We start from the raw sequence: 22781 nt of genomic DNA on the forward strand, positions 1-22781 counted from the left end.
GCGGCTGAAATACGCTACCGTACTCGAAGTAACCGTTTCGTTAGTATGGTGAATGATCCATTTCAGCTGAGAGCGGTGGACCGAGAATTAAAAAATACATGCACAGAGACACCACATTGAACTACGGGCCGAATCATTTTTTCTGTAGTGTTTTACCTGGGTATCTGGTAACACAAAGTGTTTGGATGATGCTCCCCTTGCGCTCGTGTCACAATCCTCACCAGCTCGCGCTTCAGAATCCACCAGTCTCCTTTGTATCCCACAATGCATGCTGGGAGCTGCATAATGCATCCATTCCTGAGATCCCCTGGTTACCTCATTGGTCAATTAATTTGTGGTATTTAATAGCATCCCTCATAATTTCTTTGACTTGTGGAATATTAATATTTAATATTTCAAGGATGTGGCAGCATTGAATATTCAGTTCAGACAAATCCAGTGCTGAGAGATAAGAGAGACTCCAGGTAGGTGTTTTATGGGCTACTGATTTCCAGGGAAGCCCTACTTCCTTGAAAACACACACACACACACACACACACACACCACAGAAAAAACAGAAAATATTTATATTAATTTGGAATCATATATCTTATATAGGCTTAATAATTATTTGGATCTCAGACAGAAGTAATAATTTCTGTTATGTATATTCTTGGGACACCGGTGTGTTTTAGCCTATCCAGAGTCAGACCACAATCTCTTTATGGCAAATATGAACTAAATTACCTTTGCAAAATGATGCCTTCCACAATTGTAACATACTTGTTTACTGTCTCAATGCTCCCCATCCCAGACTCTCTTAGACAAAAAGGCTTCCAAAAGTCTTCTGCAGCTGTCCCCATAGGATAACCTTTTTTTTTGTTCCAGGTAGAACTCTTTTGGGGTTCCATGTCGAACCCTCTGTGAAAAGGGTTATACATGGAACCCAAAAGGGTTCTACCTGGAACCAAAATGGTTCTACCTGGAACCAAAAGGGTTTTTCAAAGGGTTCTCCTATGGGGACAGCCACAGAACCCTTTTTGATTCTAGATAGCACCTTTTTTTCTAAGCGTGTAGTGCCAGAAAACCTGTCACACAAGAGTACACTTCACCACTACTTTCAATGATCATTCCGGGATTGAATGAGTCAAAGCTCTAACTCTCAAAACTTAATGCCTTTGCTTAGTGCTGTGTAATAACTAATAATGACGCAAATTCCTGATTGTTATTATAAACATTTACATGCTTTATTTGTATTGGGGAAACACCTCTTCTAGTAGGCTATATGAAAAGACGTTGCCTCATATTGGAAACTTTCCAGGGTGACTGGATTGGAAACTTTTTTAATTAATTAAAACAATGCTGACTGAATTAACTAAAGCCTAAATATTGGAAAGTTTATATGCTAATTCGAATTTAGTGAGCAGTTCCTTGCTCCTCCTTCCAGGGAAAAACACAGTACATTCACAGATGCTGACTCCCATTGATTCCCTTAGTAAAAGATATCATTGTCCCTATAAGCAGACAAATTCATTTCAGGCATAATACAAATATCAATTGCTTGTTGGGTTGATAACAGAGGCATTAGAATGTAACTATTAAACATTAAAAGAGTTTCAATGTCTATTGCATTTGAGCTTCATAGCAAGTCAGTGGTTTGAAACATTTCAAGATCATAGTATTAGTATGATGCAAGAGGCACAGTGTGACTTACTCCCTTCATCAAAGTCATGCAGTATTTGTTTTTAACGGCTTGATCCGAGGGGTTGTCATTTCTTTGTGAGTGAGCGTTCAGAAGTTCAGTGACAACAACAACAAACACTAAATTGTTTCTGAATATTTCAAATGCAACAGCTATTTTGATTTAATACCCAGACTGCAACGTTGGAGCTTCTGCCAAAGTTCAGCTTTTGATTTCAAAAGCCCTTTTGACACCCAGCCCACTTATCATTTTTTTTGTCGCTGTTGTCGTTGTGTCCACTGAAATGTACCACATCAATCAATAGTAGACCACTGCCATAGGAGACTCTTTAATGAGCATGTTCGTTTAAATGATTCACTGCAGAGGGAAACCACGCTTTTTGCTTTTATATTTGGATATGATATTTAGGATTCTCTCTATATCCAGTAATTGATAGTTGAATGTTTTAGCACCTTGTACATTCCAGTATTGATTCAAATTTTGTATGATGGCTAGCTCTGACGCAGAAAATACGTGTGTTCTGCACAGTGTCCAATGATTTTAATCAACAATGCCATCCCACGTTTAAATCAGCAGACACCTACCTATGTCATGAGAAATTACAGCGGATCCTCATAGGAAAGTGTCGTCCATGCCATAGACCTTAATCATAAAGAAACAGTGACCTGACTGACTTCCAAGCCCTTTCCTCTGCAACAACCTGCCTTGTCTTTGGAGCAGACTGGGTTACTGGGAAGAACTTTGTGACAAACGTTTTTTTTTTCTTCAAAAGTGCTAATTAAATCAAATGTTTATTTGATTGACTGATTCTCTCTCTCTCCCTTTCTCCCTCTAACTTGCTCTCCCTACCTCTCTCTCTCTCTCCCTCTCTCTCTCTCCTCTCTGCAGCCTTTCTATGGTCTGGTGGCTGCTCTAAAATGCTTCCTCACCATCTTCCTGCTGTAAGTGTATCAGAGAGATCAGAGCAGCGTCATCGGCAGTACAATGACTCGGCACAAAGTAAGGTAAACACATCTCAGACCCCGGTGGGAATGGGCCAAGGAGAGAGAGGAAGGAGTCATATTTAATTAATATCTCATCAATTCAGGAAAACCACGCTCTACCACACTTGCAGACACATGCTGATATTGAGAAGTGCCCCGTGACCAGCTACATGGGAACCACATCATTCTCCTATCCGCCCGGCAGCTGTAGCCGTCTCAAGGCCAAGTGGCTGCTAATCAAATGGTCCAAACAGGAAGGTGATGTTAAGTTAAGTTAAGGTCAATGGCTGTTTACTGTCGTACGATGGATGGGCTGACCAGCCTGCAAGGCACAGCTGTGTTTTTTTTTACAGGATAGCTCTATTTAGCTGTTCTGCAAATGGATGATGAGGTTAGGCATGGTATAAGGTTTTCGGAGAGTCATCCATGCCAGCTGATGAAAAAATATGTGTCTAGAATGAGGCATTGCACTGCAGGATGACTTTTGTGATGTATTAAAAATGATATAATTGTACAAGCATTCACATCATGCAGTCAAACCACTGTACCATAAATACTGTACACAGGGGAAGGGACTGGCTGAACCACTTTCGAAAGCAATTTATCTCACAGATATGCTGGAGTGGGGTTAATATGTAAGGGAAAACAGTGATGCCTGACTGATTTGCAGCACTAAATGGAAAGAGCTAATTTCAGAGGGAGGGAAGGCCGCCATATTGATTGCTTCCTGCCAAATCTCATTTGATGAAGAGGTCCAGGCGGAACACTGCTGGTGCCATTTGTATCTCATTTGCTCAGAGCAAGTCTGAGTCACTGGGTGGGGATACAGTGTGATGGTCACAGAGGAGGAAACCCTCCGGAGAGGAAGGAGGGATTCATGGGGGGATGAGAGAGATGTTCATTATGCATGCTCAACAGGATCAGCCTGAGGAAAGAACTGTTCAGAATCACTGATCTACAAATCACCTTGCATCAATATTGTGAGAGAGAGAGAGAGAGAGAGAGAGAGAGAGAGAGAGGTGGGGGGGGGGGGGGGGGGGGGGGGGGGGGGGGCAGAGACACTGAGGGTGTAAGAGAAAAGGCAGGAGAAAGACAAGCAGAACTCTAACTGCCCAAATTGATAAGAAGGTAGGCTGTTTTACAGCATATTTTCAATGACAGTGAATGAGTAAGGTTGTTTCAGTTGGCAGAGTGGATAGCATGTTATTACAGTTAAACGTGATGGAAGTACATTTGCCTGTAATTGAATTGGACTCCATAACGGAAAACTAAGCTGAAATTGTGTATGTGCTGCTACTCCCTAGAGATGATGAAAAATGCAGCAGAAAGAGGGTACAGTTTTTTCAGATTGCCACTAGGGGAAAGCAAACACCAAATACTGTACATTTCAAAAGTATCTCATGAGGTGAACTAGGCAGTGTTGACTAGGCATTTTTTGCAAAAAAAAAATAAGATGCAGTTTTACTTTATATTAAAAAGTTAAATTACAGCAATAGGTTGATGGGTACAAATTGTATCATACAATTGAATAGGCTCTCGTATGGTTCGGTCCAGACACATTTTAATATCTTTACAGACACGATTATAAAAAACATTTCCATAGAATCTAAAATCATGAAATCTATGTGCACTCTTATGGTTAAAACATGTATTACTTGTGATAATAGCTTATATGGCTTAGAGACCCGTTTCATACAGAAACAGGTTTTTTTAATGGAATACTTGGTTCTTAGTGGTAAAATACTGCTTTTGGTCTTTGGACTCTCCTGAGTGATTGTCATATTATCTCTTTGGCACTAAAGAAGACATCGTCATAATCTCTGGTATGACATCCGGGCAGGCATTGCCAGGGATGCTGTTGGCATGGTTACCCTAAGAACAGGTGCTGTAGACCATTACTTTCTGGCTGATGTCATTGAGCAGCTGGCGTGCCGTTTTCTCCAGCCCGGCCAGCTGAACTGTCTTGGCCTCCAGAGTACGCTGGTTGGCCGCATACGACCTCTCCAACTCTGGAAACACACAGTGATGTCATTAGAGAGTAGGTGTGTGTGTGCACAAGTGTGTGTATGTGTGCATGTGCATATGCATATGCATGCATGCGTGAATTTACGCGCGTGTGTGTGTGTGTGTGTGTATGCATATGTGTGCGTGTGTGTGTGCGTGTGTGTGTTACCTCTGAATCTCTGTAGTTTTACACTGGACTGGGTGAGCAACTCCTTGGCCTCCTGCTGCAGTAGCTCCGCCCTCTTCCTGGCGTCAGAAACGCCCTCTGCCTTCGTCACCACCAAGCCCTCCACAACACTGTATTTACCCTTCACCTCCAAGTCAAACTCCTACACGCAATAAAACACACACACACACACACACACACACACACACACACACACACACACACACACAAAGCAGAAAGCACATTGAGAATGGGTTGGCAGGTAAAATTCTTGGCTGTGTGTGTGCATGTGTGTGTGTGTGCATGTGTGTGTGTGTGTGTGTGTGTGTGTGTGTGTGTGTGTGTGTGTGTGTACCTGCAGGGCCTGCTCTGCGTCCTGCCTAGCGGTCTCAGACAGTCTCTCAGTGTGCTGTGTGTGGTGGCGGGTGCCCAGGCTGCTCTCTCTCAGCATAGTCACGTCTCTCTCCAGCTGCAGCAGACGCAGTGTGGCGTTACTCAGACGCAGCTCTGACTCCGCTGTCTCCGACTCCACCTGTAAACACACAAACACATGTTAAAATGTATTCAAGCACAGACGCAAACACACACACATGTATTGGTCTTCTATCCTCGTGGGGACCTAAAATTCGAAATCCTATTTTCCCTAAACCTATTTCCCCTAACCATTAGCCTAACCCTAATCTTACGCCTAACACTAACCTTAACCTGTAACCCTAACTCTTAAGCTTAAAATAGCCTTTGTTCTCATGGGGACATGGGAATTTTTGGTCCCAACAAGGAGTCACCAGCCCACACACACACACACACACACACACACACACACACACACACACACACACACACACACACACACACACACACACACACACACACACACACACACACTCATGTAAGCATGCACACACAGATGCAAGCCCACACATCACACAATACACACTTTTAGAGACCTTGTATGGAATGTGTATTTCTACAAAACTCCCACATATCTCTCAATGCATAGCCTGAAAACTCTAAAAACATGAGCCTAATATAATAAAACCACAATCAAGAGAAGTGCCCCTGTGTGCTTAGACACAACTGAAAGCCTCGTCAGAGGTGACTTACAGATGTGATGAGGTCAAGTGTTCCCCTGGTGTTGTTGTGGGCCTGTTTGACGGCATCGATGGCAGCATTCTGAGCACGCTCAGTCGTTTCCAGAGCTTCCTTCACCAGGGCAGCTGTCTCCTTCATCTCAGACACCTCCTGACTGAGAGGAGATTGTATGTGAATTTGTCAGTGTGGTTCTGTGTGCATTTATTAGGGAAAAGGGAAAGTCAGTTGTGCAACTGAATGCCTTCAACTGAAATGTGTCTTCCACATTTAACCCAACCTCTCTGAATCAGAGGGGGGCTGCCTTTATCAACATCCACGTCTTCAGCGCCCAGGGAACAGCGGGTTGACTGCCTTGCTCAGGGGCAGAACGACAGATTTTTACCTTGTCAGCTTGGGGAGTGTGTGTGTTAGCCTGTGTGTGGGTCTGTATGTGTTTGTGTCTGCCTGCGTTTGTGCATGCTATGTGTGTGCATTTGTGTGTACGTGTTTGTGTGTGTGTGTGCATGCGTGCATCTTACCTGGCGGTGCGGGCCTGCTCCAGCAGCCTCTCTGCAGTGTGTATGTCGTTGGCACTCTGACTGAGGATGTCCTCCACGCTGGTGAGGGTTCCCACCCTGTCTCTGATCTCCTTGGTCAGGGCCTCCAGCTGCTCGGGCGATGTGGGCATCTCCAGGGCCAACACCTCATTTGAAACCGCTTCAATAACCTCCACTTTGGCACGGTCATCTGTCACCGTGGAAACAGAGCTAATTCGACTCAAAGAGCCATTCACAGGGGATCCACCACAATCAATTACAATCAGTTCTAATCACAAGCATAACCAATCATGAGGAAAGAAGAGCTGGAGCCCTGATTGTCAGTGATCATTTAGTTTGTCTGTACAGCACACTGAAAGATTGAGGCCTGCTCTTTGAAAAATGTGTGTATACTCACTAGTGAGTAGGCCTCGTATCTCCTTGATGAGGCTTCGGAGCTGCTCGTTGGTGTGCTCCACTCTATCTCTGCTCTGGTTGGACTTCAGCAGCACCTCTTGAGCATTCAGCTTGGCCTCGTCCGCACGCACCTTCACCTCCCACACCTAGAGGGCGCCACAGGACATGTTAACTTAAACACAGTAAGGTAAACACGCCTCAACAGACCAATGCTTGTGCTGGAGCAAGCAGATATTCTATGCTCTAGTTACTATGATAATCATGTAAGATGACCTGACTATATTCATGTAGGGCTGAATCATAACCAAACATCAGCTGTATTACAAAAAGTTATATGCGTGAATCTCAAGTTAGGATTCGGCCCGGAGTGTAAAAAACTACATTTTCCCACCATCCTAGAGAGCTTGTCCACTTCCTGCAGGGTGGAGAGTATTTCCTGGTCGTAGTCCTTGGCTGTTTTCAGAGTGCTTTGTGTCTGTGTGACCAAACCCTCACACCCCTCCCCACCACAGCGAAGGTTGCCGTCCTCCGACACACACCCCACCCCTCCACAGGGGGACGCAGCACACCCCTCCTCCCCCCCAGCTGCTCCACATGTCTGCACAGAGAGAAAACACACCAATTGGGTAAGAGCACTGTAAAACCAGGGACCAATCAAAAATCAGTATGGTGAAGAAGTGCGATGATAATTGGCTACTGATAGGTCAGATTTACCTTCTTACTGAGCTCTGATAGGTCAAGAGTGTTGAGCTCTGTGGCGAGCCTCTCCAGTCTCTCTGTGTGTTTCTGTTGTCTCAGGTCAAACTCCGCCTGGTTCTGGCTCAGTCTGGCCTCCGCTTCACGCCGTAGTGTAGCCGACTGTTCCAAAGTGTTGTCGGGGTAACTGGTGGTCTGATTGGCACGGATCTCCGCCCTCTTAGATTCCAAGTGGGCCTTGGTGATGGTGTCCATCGCTCCTGCATTACACAAATAAAACACACACACACACACACACACACACACACACACACACACACACACACACACACACACACACACACACACACACACACGCACCACAGGGCACAGGGGTGTGTCAGAACTAGTAATGATATCATGCATACTGTACACCCTCTCTTTTCTCCCTCCTCTCTTACCCTCTATGTTAGAGTTCTTCACAGTCTTTATGTGGTCTCGAATGTCTGTGACTGTTCTCTCTAGCTCTTGGGCCTGCTTTCTCAGTGCGTCCAGACTGGCCTCGGTGTCGTTGGCATTGACAACGAGACGGGACAGGGAATCCTCTGAGACGTTCAGCCTCTCGTTCAGGTCTGCCACCAGCTCACTGTTACACACACACACACACACACACGAGAGAATAGTATTTTCATTAGAGTTGACATGGACTGACCATAACATCAAGCATCCGAACAGATCATTTCAACGTGTAAATGTGTGTATGCAGGTGCGTGTTTGTGTGTACATACGTGGCCTGCTGCATCATCTGTTGTACATCTTCCATCTTCTGTATAGCGGGGTTGTTCTCTACTATCGCACTGATAGCATTAGCACTAATCTCCAGACTGCTAACAGTGTCTTTGTACGGCGCCGTCACCCCACTGGTCTGGAGCTCTGTCACATGATCCTTCAAACGCTGAGTCTGATTGGACAGTTCCCCTACCACGCGGTCCCACTCGGCAAAGCACTGGTGGCATCGTTCGCAGGCGGGGAACGTCCCATGGTACCCTCTGGCACACTGGTTACACCTGGGCCCAGACACACCCTCCACACACACACACTGGCCGGACGAACGGTGGCACTGCTCGCTGGCGATGCCACGCAGGTCACAGTCACACGCTGGAGGGAGAGAAAGCGGAAAGAGGAGAAGAGAGAAAAGGGTTAAGCACATACCTATAGTTGACTTGAGGTGAAAACAGTTGTGATAATGGAAAGGAAATGAGGGTACAAGGAAAGGAACTCATAGTGATATGATAACAGGTCTGTGCCCTTTAAAAGCCCCCCCTAGGGAAACAGAGGTATTGAAAAACTATATTATTAACGTCTCAACAGTCCTGCGTTGCGAGTAAATAAACCCACAGGTAGCCGTGACCTATAAACTCTATCACCATTTTGACCCCCCCCCCCCCCCCCCCCCCCCCCCAGTCTGAAGCACAGCAGAGACAAGCCCTCTAACCTCTAGAGTGGAGGAGAGGAGAAGGCGAGGAATAGAGTGATGGAGTAAGTCACAGTGAAAGAATGTGGGGAATGGAGAACAGGAAAGGGTGTATATACGCGGTTAGCAGCCTGTTGCCTGAGCTTTTGAAGAGGTGATCGATGCACCAGAAGAAAAAAACTATTCAACATACAATTATAAAGCAACCAGCTGCAATAGGATTGTGAGTTTGCTCAACATTTGATGTACAAAACATTAAGAACACCTGCTCTTTCCATGACATAGACTGACTAGGATCCCTTATTGATGTCACTTGTTAAATCCACTTCAATCAGTGTAGATGAAGGGGAGTAGACAGGTTAAAGAAGGATTTAAGCCTTGAGACAATTGAGACACGGATTGCGCATGTGTGCCATTCAGAGGGTTAATGGTTAAAGACAAAATATTTCAGAGCCTTTGAACAGGGTATGGTAGTATGTGCCAGGCGCACCAGTTTGTACCAAGAACTGCAACGCTGCTGGGTTTTTCACACTCAACAGTTCCCCGTGTGTATCAAGAATGGTCCACGAACCAAAGGACATCCAGCCAACACCTTGTAGAGTCCCGAAGAATTGAGGCTGTTCTGAGTGCAAACGTTTGGAGTCTTGAACACTCAGTGTCGCTGAACCAACATATATTTTTAAGTTGAATTGTATGTTCACTCAACTTTGAATTTTAGGTTGAGTGAACATACAATTCAAGTGTATTCTATATATTTCCCAGTGTAAAATTAACTCTTTATGACAATACATTACATACGTACATCGTAAGGCCTTTCTTTGGGGGCCTAGTTACATCCTAACACAGTGGTCTGAAACTCCTGTTTTACAGCCTGCAAGTCACATTATCCTGGCTTGCAAAGTGATGTGTAATTCCTTTTGGAGTTAGTCACCTGCCACGGTAGTCATTCTCAGTTAGTCCTTTTTATCTGAGGACACACACACACACACACACACACACACACACACACACACACACACACACACACACACACACACACACACACCCTTGTGGCTGAGCCCTGCTTATATGGTCACCATGACCCAGAGTGCTCAGGCTTAGGACTGCAACTGCTATTGTTACACTGTAAACACAACCACATACTACTGATACCTACTGGGATGGTAGTGAACCTAAACATGACTTGAACGGCTGACAGTAACATGAGTGACCACACCACTATACACAAAGGCGGTCGTGAACAGATAACACACATGTGGTTGGGTGTGAGCCTGTACCAACGGCCGTGACATCTTAATTCACACACACACACACAGACGCCGTCGTCAAGCCTGTCACTTTAACCTCTGACCTCTTAAATCAGACCATGGCATGACCCTCTTAACCCAGATGTGGGTTAAGAGGGTCATGTGTCAATCCTCAAAAGTGTCTCTCTTTATCTCTCTCTCTATGTCAAACACACACACACACTCATACACATACACACACATGCATGCAGTATACACACAGAGCGATGATAGGGCGAGGACAGAGCCAGGAGGCCAGACTAACTTTACAGGCAGTTTGGGAATGCTGCAGGAATTCCTAAGCCACAGGAATAAGACCACGACAGGATTTCTCTGATCGCTGGGAACATCTGCCTCTGATTCTCACATGAGCCAAGGAGTTATTCCCAGAATTTCACTCTCAAACCCCCCCCCCCCCCCTCTCTCCCTCCCTCTCTCCTCTCTCTCTCTTTCACTGTCTCTCTGAGGGTGTGCCAACTTCTATAAGACCTACATTTCTCCAGATGCGGTGATTGATTGAAACTGGCCTGTTTGTCAGTCAGTTGTTCAGCAGACAATAGACCATGTAGAGATATAGACAGGGAGGAGTAATTTAGAGCCAACTAACACCACACTGGTGACACACATGCACACACTGATACAAGGACAGACATACGCACGAATGCACACACACACGCACACACGTGCACACAAACACACAGAGACAGACACATGCATTACACACAATGTTAAAACAACACGGAAGCATGAAAGCCACTTCAGTATCGCCAGAGACATCCACTCCGCTGAAGTCTGATAACACACAAACACACAAACACACACTCTGTGAGAAAACTGTAACGCAAAAAAAATATATAAAACCCAGCTTCCAGCCCAGTCACTCATGGGAACCACCGGTCATGAGAACGAGACCGTGAGAGACTGTTTACTCAAAGAGACAGATGCAAAACACACAGAACCCCTCTCTAAGAGTGTTTCTCCAGACCCCAGTAAATTCAGAGAGAGACCCACTTGGAGAGGAAGCAATGGCGCTCTTCGATACCCTGTTGCACATGTTTCAGCTTCATGATGTTTCAGGCAGTCATGGGAAGGAATCCACACACATACTTTGTACTTTCTACTGCTACTCAAAATCCCAGCCAGAGTTACTTACCTTGACATTTGACCTCAGGGTCTCCCCAGAACTTATCTCGGCACTCGTTGCATTTTCTTCCCCCGAAACCTGACCTGCACGAGCACTGCCCTGACAGCTAGAAAACACACAAGACAATACAAGACAACACAACATGTCAGCATTATGAACATGCAATGTACACTGAGTGTACAAAACATTAAGAACACCTACCTAATTTTGAGTTGCCCCCCCCTCCCCCCACATCCTTCTTTAACCTTTAACCTCCTCCCTTTCATCTACACTGATGGAAGTGCCTTTATTAATACATTTTCATGTTCAGAATTGTGCCCTCTCCTCAAATAATAGCATGGTAATTATTTCACTGTAATAGCTACTGTAAATTGGACAGTGCAGCTAGATGAACAAGAATGTAAGCTTTCTGCCCATATCAGATATGTCTATGTCCTGGGAAACTGTCTTGTTACTTACAACCTCATTTTAATCGCATTAGCCTACATAAGCTCAACTGTCCCGTGGAAGGGACACCGATCCCAAAGAAGTTTCAACAAGTCACAAGTCAACCAGCTTTCGCCTGGATTCACCTGGTCAGCCGGTCATGTTTCATGTACCATCTCCAGGTTAGAGGAGGGTATTCTTGCTACACACTGTACAATGGACAGTGGCCTGTATTGTATACAGAGTTTCAGAGTAGGAGTGCTGACCTAGGATAAGATCCCAGGTCAAGATAAGTGTTTACGTTAATACAGCGTATTGAAACTCGTGGTATATACAGACCACATCAGGCCTGCAAGTCACATTGTGCTGGGTTGCAAAGTGTTGTGTAATTCCTATTGGAATCCAGCCAGAGTGGGGATATCCACTTGGAATTTGTATTCACCTGTAACCTGCACTCAGGATAACTGCCAGGGTTGGGAAGACTAAGACATGAGACGACATAAAGCAGGGTTCCCCAACTGGCGGCCCACGTTTGGCCCACCTAGTTTCCTGATCCAATTTTTAAAAATTGTTTTTATTGTTGCACATAAAATATTGTAAAAACACCAGTAAATCAGCTCAAAGTGATTATTATTTTGGAAATCTGTTCCAAAATATTCACATTCATAATAAAGAGATATTTGAGATTGTATACAAATGTAAGCAAGCTTTGATTTGTCATTATGTTCCAGGCCCCTGGCCATCTGCTTAAGAAAAAAAACATCCAACGGCTAAACATCGTTGATGATCACTGAGCTAAAGCATCTAAACTGGAGAAACCTTTTCAGTAACGGGTAAAAATAAATCCAAGTAACAGATTGGATTTGGTTAGAAAATGTATGTTATTTATATTTGTGTAGCATAATATTAATTCATCAATTCACATGCAAAAACATAGATATTGAAACAAACAATTCTAAAAATCTACCTGTAATAGAGCATGCTGGGAAATATGATAAAGATGGGCGTGGTTTTGGTTCAACTCTGGTTACTTACACCAACACTGGGGTTCTTTTACACCACTGAGTGTAAAAATGTTACATTGAAAATCAACACCAGGTAACACTGGCCAAATGTGTGTGTGCTGTGTGTAGATGAGTTGGGTGACAACATGGGGTGTGGGAGTTGCTTTGGAAGGATGGGGTATTTTATTTTATTGAACCTTTATTTAACTAGGCAAGTCACTTAACAACAAATTCTTATTTACAATGACAACCTACCAAAAGGCAAAAGACCCCCTGCGGTGACGGGGGATAAAAATATAAATATAAATAAATATATATAGATATAGGACAAAACACACATCACGACAAGAGAGACAACACAACACTACAAAATGAGAGACCTAAGACAACAACATAGCAAGGCAGCAACACATGACAACACAACATGACAACAACATGGTAGCAACACAACATGGTAGCAGCACAAAACATGGTACAAACATTACTGGGCACAGACAACAGCACAAAGGGCAAGTAGGTAGAGACAACAATACATCACACAAAGCAGCCATAAACGTCAGTAAGAGTGTCCATGACTGAGTCTTTGAATGAAGAGATTGAGATAAAACTGTCCAGTTTGAGTGTTTGTTGCAGCTCGTTCCAGGCGCTAGCTGCAGCGAACTGAAAAGACGAGCGACCCAGGGATGTGTGTGCTCTGGGGACCTTTAACAGAATGTGACTGGCAGAACGGGTGAGGGTGAGGACAGTTGTGGCTCTCACCTCATTGCACGACGTCCCAAAGGAGTGGGTTGGGTCACAGTCACAGGTCTGGCAGCCCTTTCCGCTTCCAATGTTGAACGTATCAAGGGCACAGCGGTCGCAGTTCTGGCCAATCACGTTAGGCCGGCAGGGACACTGGCCAGTCTGCAGGTCACAGTGACACTCCCCCGGAGACAGACACGCCTCCGACATTGTGCCCACTGAATAACACATACACCCTACAGAGAGAGAAAGACAGTTACACACACACACACACACACACACACACACACACACACACACACACTACATATATACACACACTGTCTAACTGTACTCACTCCTGCAGCTCTGGCTGGCGGCGTTGCCGTAGTAACCCAGCTTGCAGCGCTGGCAGCCATAGCCCTCGGTATGGTGCAGGCATTTGAGGCAGACGCCTGTGCGAGCGTCGCAGGACCCCGGGTCCAGCTGGTCGATGTTGTCGTTACACTGGCAGGGCAGACAGCGCCCGCTGGGCACCTGGGGGTTACCATAGTGACCTGGGGCACACTCGTCACACCTGGCTCCTACGGAAGAGAAGGAAAGGTGAATTCCGAACTGTTTACACACACAGACACACACACACACACACACACACCTACAGTTATTAATCCGTAAGGAAGCAGAACTGTCCATTGGCTGCAGTGAGTAGTACATTGCAGTCATGGCAAGGTTGTAAACACTCATAAAACAGTCATAGAACAATTGTAAACAGTCGTAAACAGTTACAGGCAGTGGACTGGCCTCCTGTTCCAGTGAGAGCGGTATCTGTGGGATCTCTCACAGACACTCACTGTCCCTGTAGCTACTACCTGCCCATTATGACCAGGAGCAGAGGAGATTCTGCTAGCTCTGTCATTTCAGGGAAAATGTGTACTAGGATTGGGAGAACAATGTATGGCGTGTTGTGTGTGATGTGGTGTGTGTGTGGGTGCATGTGCGCGTGTCCGTGTGTGTGCGTGCGTGTGTGTGTGTGTGTGTCTAACCTCTGTATCCAGGGCTGCAGGCACAGACCAGCTGGTAGTTGTCGGCGGTCTGGTAGCAGCTGTCTGCGTACTGGCGCCCGCTCCCCGGCCCGTCGGGACACATGCAGGGGCGGCAGTGACCCCCCAAACCCAACACTGGGTCGCCATGGTAACCATCCAGACACCTGTAGGCACGGGGTAAGACATGATAAGAGGCAAGGTGAACACTCACATACACACACACGCGCTTGGTACTGATAAGAGGAAGCATGACAGTGAAATATGCAGCTGTGTCCTGCACTGTGGTTTGGTGTGTGGTATATTAGCTGGTTCTAATTTTATGATGGTATAATTTCACACAGTACCTTTCACACATGTGCCCGGTGGTGAAGGCGCGGCAGCCCTGGCACTCCCCAGTCTGAGGGTGGCAGTAGTCGCTGTTGCCGTTACACTGACAGGGCTGGCATTGAGGGAAGCCCCAATAGCCTGGCAGGCAGTGGGCACACTGACGCCCTGACGCCCCTGGAACACACTCGCACTGACCTGTGGCCTCGTGGCAGAAAGCGTTCACAGAGCCCATAGGACTACACTCACAGCCTGGGGAGAGAGGAGGGAGAGGTGGGAGGGGAGGGAGGGCGTAATAGGGAGAGGGGAGGAGGGGTGGAGCAAAGAGGAAGATAAGAGGGGAAAAGAGAGTGGGAAAGGGATAAAAAAAATACCACACTTTTGAAATTGGAATTTCAACCGCAGGCTCAAAATAACCCTCTCCCTGACATTTAACCTCTAACCCCTGACCCCATGCTTGTCTGTCACTCACTTCTGCATCCTAAGGGGCTGAACAGGAAGGTGGCGGGGGCACAGCGGTCACAGTTCCTGCCTGCCACATTGGGCCGACACTGGCACTGCCCGCCGCTGGGGTCGCATACTGCACTAAGAGAGCCCTGGGAGTCACACTGGCACGCTATAGAGCAGAAGGGAGAATTGGGGGAATGGGAAAGGGAGAGAGTAAAAGAGGGGGGAAAGATAGGGGAGGGGAGAAGAGGGAGGAGGGAAGATGTGTGTGTGTGTGTGTGTGTGTGTGTGTGTGTGTGTGTGTGTGTGTGTGTGTGTGTGTGTGTGTGTGTGTGAGAGAGAGAGAGAGAGAGAGAGAGAGAGAGAGAGAGAGAGAGAGAGAGAGAGAGAGAGAGAGAGAGAGTGGAATGCAGAAATGTGAGTTGTTGTTGTTGTTGCTATTTGAGTATTAGGAATGCTTCAGGAAGGAAATGATTGTTTATTAATGAACAGACAGACTCACGGGAAAACATGCACTCATAGACACACACACAAACATACAGACTACCCCCTCGTCCCATCCGCCCCTCCACCGAACCCTAGACACACAGCCCCCCCAGCCCCGTCTCCTACCCATAGCCCCCTGATGTAGCAGGGCAGACACACTGAAGATGTAGTTGTTGCAGATGTCCGTCATGGGGCTCTTGATGACGCTTTGGCTGCTCTCCAGACAGCGGTACCTCTGGAACGTATCCCACGCCCCCTCACCCTGAGAACCCTCAAACAACAGCAGCTCACGCACCCGCGGAATCAACACCAACTACAGGGAGAGAGAGGGAGGAGGGAGAGAGAAGGGGAGGGAAGGGTAGGAGGAGAGCAAGGAAGAGACAGATACAGACAGAGGGCTTGTCTTAGAGATAGTACAAGTCTGTTATTCCACACTCCATTGACTATAACATGACTACTGTAGGGATGTTTTCCATAATGACTCGTGTGCTAGTGGAAACTACAGTTTATCAGACTGTATGGAGCGTGGTTTGTGACTGTTACTTACGGAGTCGATGAGCGTGTAGGGGCTTTGGACATCACTGAGAGAGGAGTAAAGAGGCAGACTGAGACGCACAGTGTAGTTCCGCCCCTTCTCCAGACACACAGGCCTCGGGAGCAGCACATGTCTGAAACACACACGCAGAGGAGAGTACGGTTGAAGCGGTAGAGGTGGTGTGTCGGTGTGTGTATGTGTGTTTGTGTGCATGCGTGTATGTGTGTGAAGATGGTGTATGAAGGTGGAGGCAAGGGTGTATTGTAGGGAGCAGGGAGATGTGTGTCACTTGGGTACATACCTGGATCCTGGAAGAAGAGACACCAACTGCTGATCTCCTCCTTGAAGCGTGTTTTCACATGGACTGGCTGGCTGCCCCACTCTCATTGAGTACGGACGTATCACTCTGATCTCCACCTGCTCCCACTGATCCGGCAACTACAGCAACACAGGGTTAAGGTTAGATTTAGTGTCAGGGTTAGAATTAGGTGAAGGGTTAAGGTTAGGAGATAGGGTACATTTCAGGTTTAGGGTTAGGAGCTAGGGTTAGGGTTAAGGTTAGGGTAAGAGAATGGGTTAGGGTTAGGTTTAGCTGTACAAGACAAGTGTGTGTGTGTGTACATGTGTGTGTGTGCATGTGTGTGCATGTGTGTGTATGTGTTCGTGTGTGTGTGTGTGTGTGTGTGTGTGTGTGTGTGTGCGTGCGTGCGTGCGTGCGTGCGTGCGTGCGTGCGTGTGTGCGTGTGTGTGTGTTTTACCTGTGGTTCGTAGCGAATCAGCATGTCGTAGTCCATGGAGTCAGGTAAGTTGTTGATGTGGAACTCCAGGTGAGCTCCCTCAGGTACCTTGACAAACCCTGCCCCTGTCCAGGTAGGACTACGGTTCAGAGGATAGGGCCTGGGAACCACCGTCACACCCTGAGAGAGAGGGAGGGAGAGAGAGACATAACACATTTAGAAAGACAAAGGCAGAGAGATTGAAAGCGAGAGGTCAACACACACACACACACTCACAGGGCCGTGCTTGGCTTCCTCAGCCTCATAGGTGTAGTGGTCCAAGGCGATGAAGTAGTATCCTGACTCCACCTGGTCACAACGCCTCCCATACATGTGTTCTCGACACTGACACTGGCCTGATATCGGAGAACAACTAGAGATGGAGGGAGAGAGAGGGGGGACAATAGGGAAAGATAAATAGGGAGAGCAACAGAATGCGAAAAACTGATTGTTAGTGAATATCCAATACCTTCAAATACATTTCCGCAACCATGCATTTTTGGGCGGGGTGGAATTATGAAGAGTAGTTGTGCTGTGATTGGATCATATGAGTAGAGGCGTGCTGTGATTGGATCATATGAGTAGAGGCGTGCTGTCACACCCTGACCATAGTTTACTTTGTATGTTTCTATGTTTTGGTTGGTCAGGGTGTGATCTGAGTTGGCATTCTATGTTACATGTCTAGTTTGTCCAGTTCTATGTTCGGCCTGATATGGTTCTCAATCAGAGGCAGGTGTTCGTCATTGTCTCTGATTGGGAACCATATTTAGGTAGCCTGGGTTTCACTGTGTGTTTGTGGGTGATTGTTCCTGTCTATGTGTTTTCACCAGATAGGGCTGTTTAGGTTTTCGTTACGTTCATTACGTTCTTTATTTTGTAGTGTTTGTATTGATTCGTGTTTTACGTTTGTTTATTAAAACATGGATCGCAATCTACACGCTGCATTTTGGTCCGACTCTCCTTCTCATACAGAAAACCGTTACACGTGCTGTGATTGGATCATATGAGTAGAGGCATGATGTGATCGGTTAAAACGTACTCATTGTTGACGGCTCCGCCCTGGTCGCAGTCACATGGTCTGCAGCCGTCCATGTCATTACTCAGGCCCCAGTGTTGCGGCTGCAGGAACAAAATAATAGAGTTATAAATAAACACACACAAACACACACACACGCACTGCAGGACACACAGTGATGTGGTCGGTAAGTCCCTCACCAGACACCGGTCACAGTTCCTGCCGGTGACAAGGCGTTTGCAGAAGCAGTTTCCTGTGTCCATGTCACATGGGCTTCCTCCCGGCAGTGTGCCCAGGGGATTACAGGTACACTCTGCCAAAAACACACACACTCACGTAAAATAAACAATGAGAGACAAAAAGATAGGAGTGTGTGTGTGTGTGTGTGTGTGTGTGTGTGTGTGTGTTAGACTCACGCAGGCAGCCATTTGGTCCCTGTCCCAGGCCGTAGTGTCCCTGTCTACAGTGGTCGCAGCGCTCTCCCTCCACACTGGTCTTACAGCGACACTGCCCTGCTATCAGACCAGCAGACACGTCTGTCCTGCCGTCACAAACACCACCCTGCAGGGAGCCCGTCGGGTCACAGCTACACGCTACAGACAGGGGGAGAGGGAGGGAGGTGAGTGAGTGAGAGAAAAAGACAGGAAGGAATGCAAGGGGACAGGGAGGGTAGGAGGGAGAGTGATGAGGCAGTTGAAGGAGACAGAAACAGAAAGAGTTTGGGGGGGGGGGTATTGGAGAGGGAGAGACGAAGGGGAGAAAAAGAAGAGAACAGAGACTCCAACAGTACATTAAGAGTGTTACGTTCAGAGACAGAGATCAAAGGGAGAGTTGAGAGTATGACCTCTGACCTTGATAGGTCAGAGGTCATAGGTGAGGCCAGCAACCTCTTGGCCCTTGTCATAAGTCACAGAGAGACGGTGACGTACGTTCACAGATGTTGGGGTCTCTCAGGTGTCTTTCGGGGTGCTGGTAGTAGAAGGGTCTGCACTGCTCACACTGACGCCCCATGGTGTCATGTTGACACTCATCACACACTCCTCCACTCACGTTCCCCGTAGACAGATACACAGCCATGTCAAAGTGACATGACCTGGAGTGGTGGTTACACTCGCACACTGGGAGAAAGAGAGAGAGACAGAGGGAGATGGTGAAGGGTGAGGGGGGCAGAGAGAGAGAGAGAAAGAGAGAGAGACAGAGGGAGATGGTGAAGGGTGAGGGGGGCAGAGAGAGAGAGAGACAGAGGGAGATGGTGAAGGGTGAGGGGGGCAGAGAGAGAGAGAGACAGAGGGAGATGGTGAAGGGTGAGGGGGGCAGAGAGAGAGAGAGACAGAGGGAGATGGTGAAGGGTGAGGGGGGCAGAGAGAGAGAGAGACAGAGGGAGATGGTGAAGGGTGAGGGGGGCAGAGAGAGAGAGAGACAGAGGGAGATGGTGAAGGGTGAGGGGGGCAGAGAGAGAGAGAGAAATAGAGAGAATATACATATTTCGCACTTCAAAAGACACTACCAACAGGATGGAATTAGGAAGATTCCCCCTGTTGAATATATTTGACATATCTGGAACAGAATGATCCAGACTCTGTATATATCTGGCACAGTGTGATCAGGGTGTGTTTGTGTGTGTGTGTGTGTGCGTGTGTGTGAATGTCTCACTCTTGCAGGCATTGGTGTTGCGTCCCTCTGCAGGCCTCCAGGGCAGGTCGTTGTAGAAGTCCTTACAGTGCTCACAGTTCAGACCCTCTGTGTTGTGGTTACACATACAGTGACCATGGACCTGGATAAACACAGGCGCGCACGCATTCACACACACACACGCGCGCACGCACAGAAAGAGCGCGCGCGAGAGAGAGAGAAACACTCGTGTTAGAGGTGCTAGTCCCAAAGACAAGAGAAAAAGCAACTACTCGAGTCATCTCCCTCTTAACGGTCACACAACCTATTAGGGGAATGTGTGCATCTCAAATCAAATCAAATCAAATTTTATTTGTCACATACACATGGTTAGCAGATGTTAATGCGAGTGTAGCGAAATGCTTGTGCTTCTAGTTCCGACAATGCAGTAATAACCAACAAGTAATCTAACTAACAATTCCAAAACTACTGTCTTGTACACAGTGTAAGGGGATAAAGAATATGTACATAAGGATATATGAATGAGTGATGGTACAGCGCAGCATAGGCAAGATACAGTAGATGGTATCGAGTACAGTATATACATATACAAAGTGGCATAGTTAAAGTGGCTAGTGATACATGTATTACATAAGGATACAGTCGATGATATAGAGTACAGTATATACGTATGCATATGAGATGAATAATGTAGGGTAAGTAACATTATATAAGGTAGCATTGTTTAAAGTGGCTAGTGATATATTTACATCATTTCCCATCAATTCCCATTATTAAAGTGGCTGGAGTTGAGTCAGTGTCAGTGTGTTGGCAGCAGCCACTCAATGTTAGTGGTGGCTGTTTAACAGTCTGATGGCCTTGAGATAGAAGCTGTTTTTCAGTCTCTCGGTCCCAGCTTTGATGCACCTGTACTGACCTCGCCTTCTGGATGATAGCGGGGTGAACAAGCAGTGGCTCGGGTGGTTGATGTCCTTGATGATCTCTATGGCCTTCCTGTAACATCGGGTGGTGTAGGTGTCCTGGAGGGCAGGTAGTTTGCCCCCGGTGATGCGTTGTGCAGACCTCACTACCCTCTGGAGAGCCTTACGGTTGAGGGCGGAGCAGTTGCCGTACCAGGCGGTGATACTGTAGAAGTTTGTGAGTGCTTTTGGTGACAAGCCGAATTTCTTCAGCCTCCTGAGGTTGAAGAGGCGCTGCTGCGCCTTCTTCACAATGCTGTCTGTGTGAGTGGACCAATTCAGTTTGTCTGTGATGTGTATGCCGAGGAACTTAAAACTTGCTACCCTCTCCACTACTGTTCCATCGATGTGGATAGGGGGGTGTTCCCTCTGCTGTTTCCTGAAGTCCACAATCATCTCCTTAGTTTTGTTGACGTTGAGTGTGAGGTTATTTTCCTGACACCACACCCCGAGGGCCCTCACCTCCTCCCTGTAGGCCGTCTCGTCGTTGTTGGTAATCAAGCCTACCACTGTTGTGTCGTCCGCAAACTTGATGATTGAGTTGGAGGCGTGCGTGGCAACGCAGTCGTGGGTGAACAGGGAGTACAGGAGAGGGCTCAGAACACACCCTTGTGGGGCCCCAGTGTTGAGGATCAGCGGGGAGGAGATGTTGTTGCCTACCCTCACCACCTGGGGGCGGCCCGTCAGGAAGTCCAGTACCCAGTTGCACAGGGCAGGGTCGAGACCCAGGGTCTCGAGCTTGATGACGAGCTTGGAGGGTACTATGGTGTTGAATGTCGAGCTGTAGTCGATGAACAGCATTCTCACATAGGTATTCCTCTTGTCCAGATGGGTTAGGGCAGTGTGCAGTGTGGTTGAGATTGCATCGTCTGTGGACCTATTTGGGCGGTAAGCAAATTGGAGTGGGTCTAGGGTGTCAGGTAGGGTGGAGGTGATATGGTCCTTGACTAGTCTCTCAAAGCACTTCATGATGACGGAAGTGAGTGCTACGGGGCGGTAGTCGTTTAGCTCAGTTACCTTAGCTTTCTTGGGAACAGGAACAATGGTGGCCCTCTTGAAGCATGTGGGAACAGCAGACTGGTATAGGGATTGATTGAATATGTCCGTAAACACACCGGCCAGCTGGTCTGCGCATGCTCTGAGGGCGCGGCTGGGGATGCCGTCTGGGCCTGCAGCCTTGCGAGGGTTAACACATTTGAATGTCTTACTCACCTCGGCTGCAGTGAAGGAGAGACCGCATGTTTTCGTTGCAGGCCGTGTCAGTGGCACTGTATTGTCCTCAAAGCGGGCAAAAAAGTTATTTAGTCTGCCTGGGAGCAAGACATCCTGGTCCGTGACTGGGCTGGATTTCTTCCTGTAGTCCGTGATTGACTGTAGACCCTGCCACATGCCTCTTGTGTCTGAGCCGTTGAATTGAGATTCTACTTTGTCTCTGTACTGACGCTTAGCTTGTTTGATAGCCTTGCGGAGGGAATAGCTGCACTGTTTGTATTCGGTCATGTTACCAGACACCTTGCCCTGATTAAAAGCAGTGGTTCGCGCTTTCAGTTTCACGCGAATGCTGCCATCAATCCACGGTTTCTGGTTAGGGAATGTTTTAATCGTTGCTATGGGAACGACATCTTCAACGCACGTTCTAATGAACTCGCACACCGAATCAGCGTATTCGTCAATATTGTTATCTGACGCAATACGAAACATATCCCAGTCCACGAGATGGAAGCAGTCTTGGAGTGAGGTGTCAGCTTGGTCGGATCAGCGTTGGACAGACCTCAGCGTGGGAGCCTCTTGTTTTAGTTTCTGTCTGTAAGCAGGGATCAACAAAATGGAGTCGTGGTCAGCTTTTCCGAAAGGGGGGCGGGGCAGGGCCTTATATGCGTTGCGGAAGTTAGAGTAACAATGATCTTTCCACCCCTGGTTGCGCAATCGATATGCTGATAAGATTTAGGGAGTCTTGTTTTCAGATTAGCCTTGTTA

General features: G+C 47.1%; 2 protein-coding genes across 3 annotated transcripts in view; both read right to left on the minus strand.

Annotated features, from left to right (window-relative positions):
* Positions 1 to 294, minus strand: part of LOC110500248 (synapsin-3) — a 125092-nt gene extending 124798 nt beyond the window's left edge. Inside the window, exon 1 of the mRNA XM_021577500.2 lies at positions 157 to 294. Within this exon, the coding sequence (XP_021433175.2) occupies positions 157 to 291 (135 nt within the window). The 5' untranslated portion in view covers positions 292 to 294. The remainder of the gene's footprint in view (positions 1 to 156) is intronic.
* Positions 295 to 4118: 3824 nt separating this feature from the next.
* Positions 4119 to 22781, minus strand: part of LOC110501062 (laminin subunit beta-1) — a 29896-nt gene continuing 11233 nt past the window's right edge. For both annotated transcript variants that reach the window (XM_036957658.1, XM_036957657.1), the window contains 26 exons: positions 19867 to 19987; positions 19143 to 19331; positions 18630 to 18806; positions 18414 to 18526; positions 18238 to 18317; positions 17436 to 17571; positions 17181 to 17339; positions 16724 to 16860; positions 16435 to 16555; positions 16014 to 16200; positions 15427 to 15570; positions 14975 to 15206; positions 14631 to 14794; positions 13947 to 14171; positions 13627 to 13844; positions 11447 to 11543; positions 8322 to 8691; positions 7995 to 8179; positions 7573 to 7814; positions 7250 to 7456; positions 6860 to 7004; positions 6445 to 6652; positions 5939 to 6080; positions 5190 to 5366; positions 4838 to 4997; positions 4119 to 4673 (listed from right to left, as the gene is read on the minus strand). In XM_036957658.1, the coding sequence (XP_036813553.1) occupies positions 4537 to 4673; positions 4838 to 4997; positions 5190 to 5366; positions 5939 to 6080; positions 6445 to 6652; positions 6860 to 7004; positions 7250 to 7456; positions 7573 to 7814; positions 7995 to 8179; positions 8322 to 8691; positions 11447 to 11543; positions 13627 to 13844; positions 13947 to 14171; positions 14631 to 14794; positions 14975 to 15206; positions 15427 to 15570; positions 16014 to 16200; positions 16435 to 16555; positions 16724 to 16860; positions 17181 to 17339; positions 17436 to 17571; positions 18238 to 18317; positions 18414 to 18526; positions 18630 to 18806; positions 19143 to 19331; positions 19867 to 19987 (4473 nt within the window). In that variant the 3' untranslated portion in view covers positions 4119 to 4536. The remainder of the gene's footprint in view (positions 4674 to 4837; positions 4998 to 5189; positions 5367 to 5938; positions 6081 to 6444; positions 6653 to 6859; positions 7005 to 7249; positions 7457 to 7572; positions 7815 to 7994; positions 8180 to 8321; positions 8692 to 11446; positions 11544 to 13626; positions 13845 to 13946; positions 14172 to 14630; positions 14795 to 14974; positions 15207 to 15426; positions 15571 to 16013; positions 16201 to 16434; positions 16556 to 16723; positions 16861 to 17180; positions 17340 to 17435; positions 17572 to 18237; positions 18318 to 18413; positions 18527 to 18629; positions 18807 to 19142; positions 19332 to 19866; positions 19988 to 22781) is intronic.

The sequence above is a fragment of the Oncorhynchus mykiss genome, chromosome 21, assembly GCF_013265735.2.
Source record: "Oncorhynchus mykiss isolate Arlee chromosome 21, USDA_OmykA_1.1, whole genome shotgun sequence".
Lineage (NCBI taxonomy): Eukaryota > Metazoa > Chordata > Actinopteri > Salmoniformes > Salmonidae > Oncorhynchus > Oncorhynchus mykiss.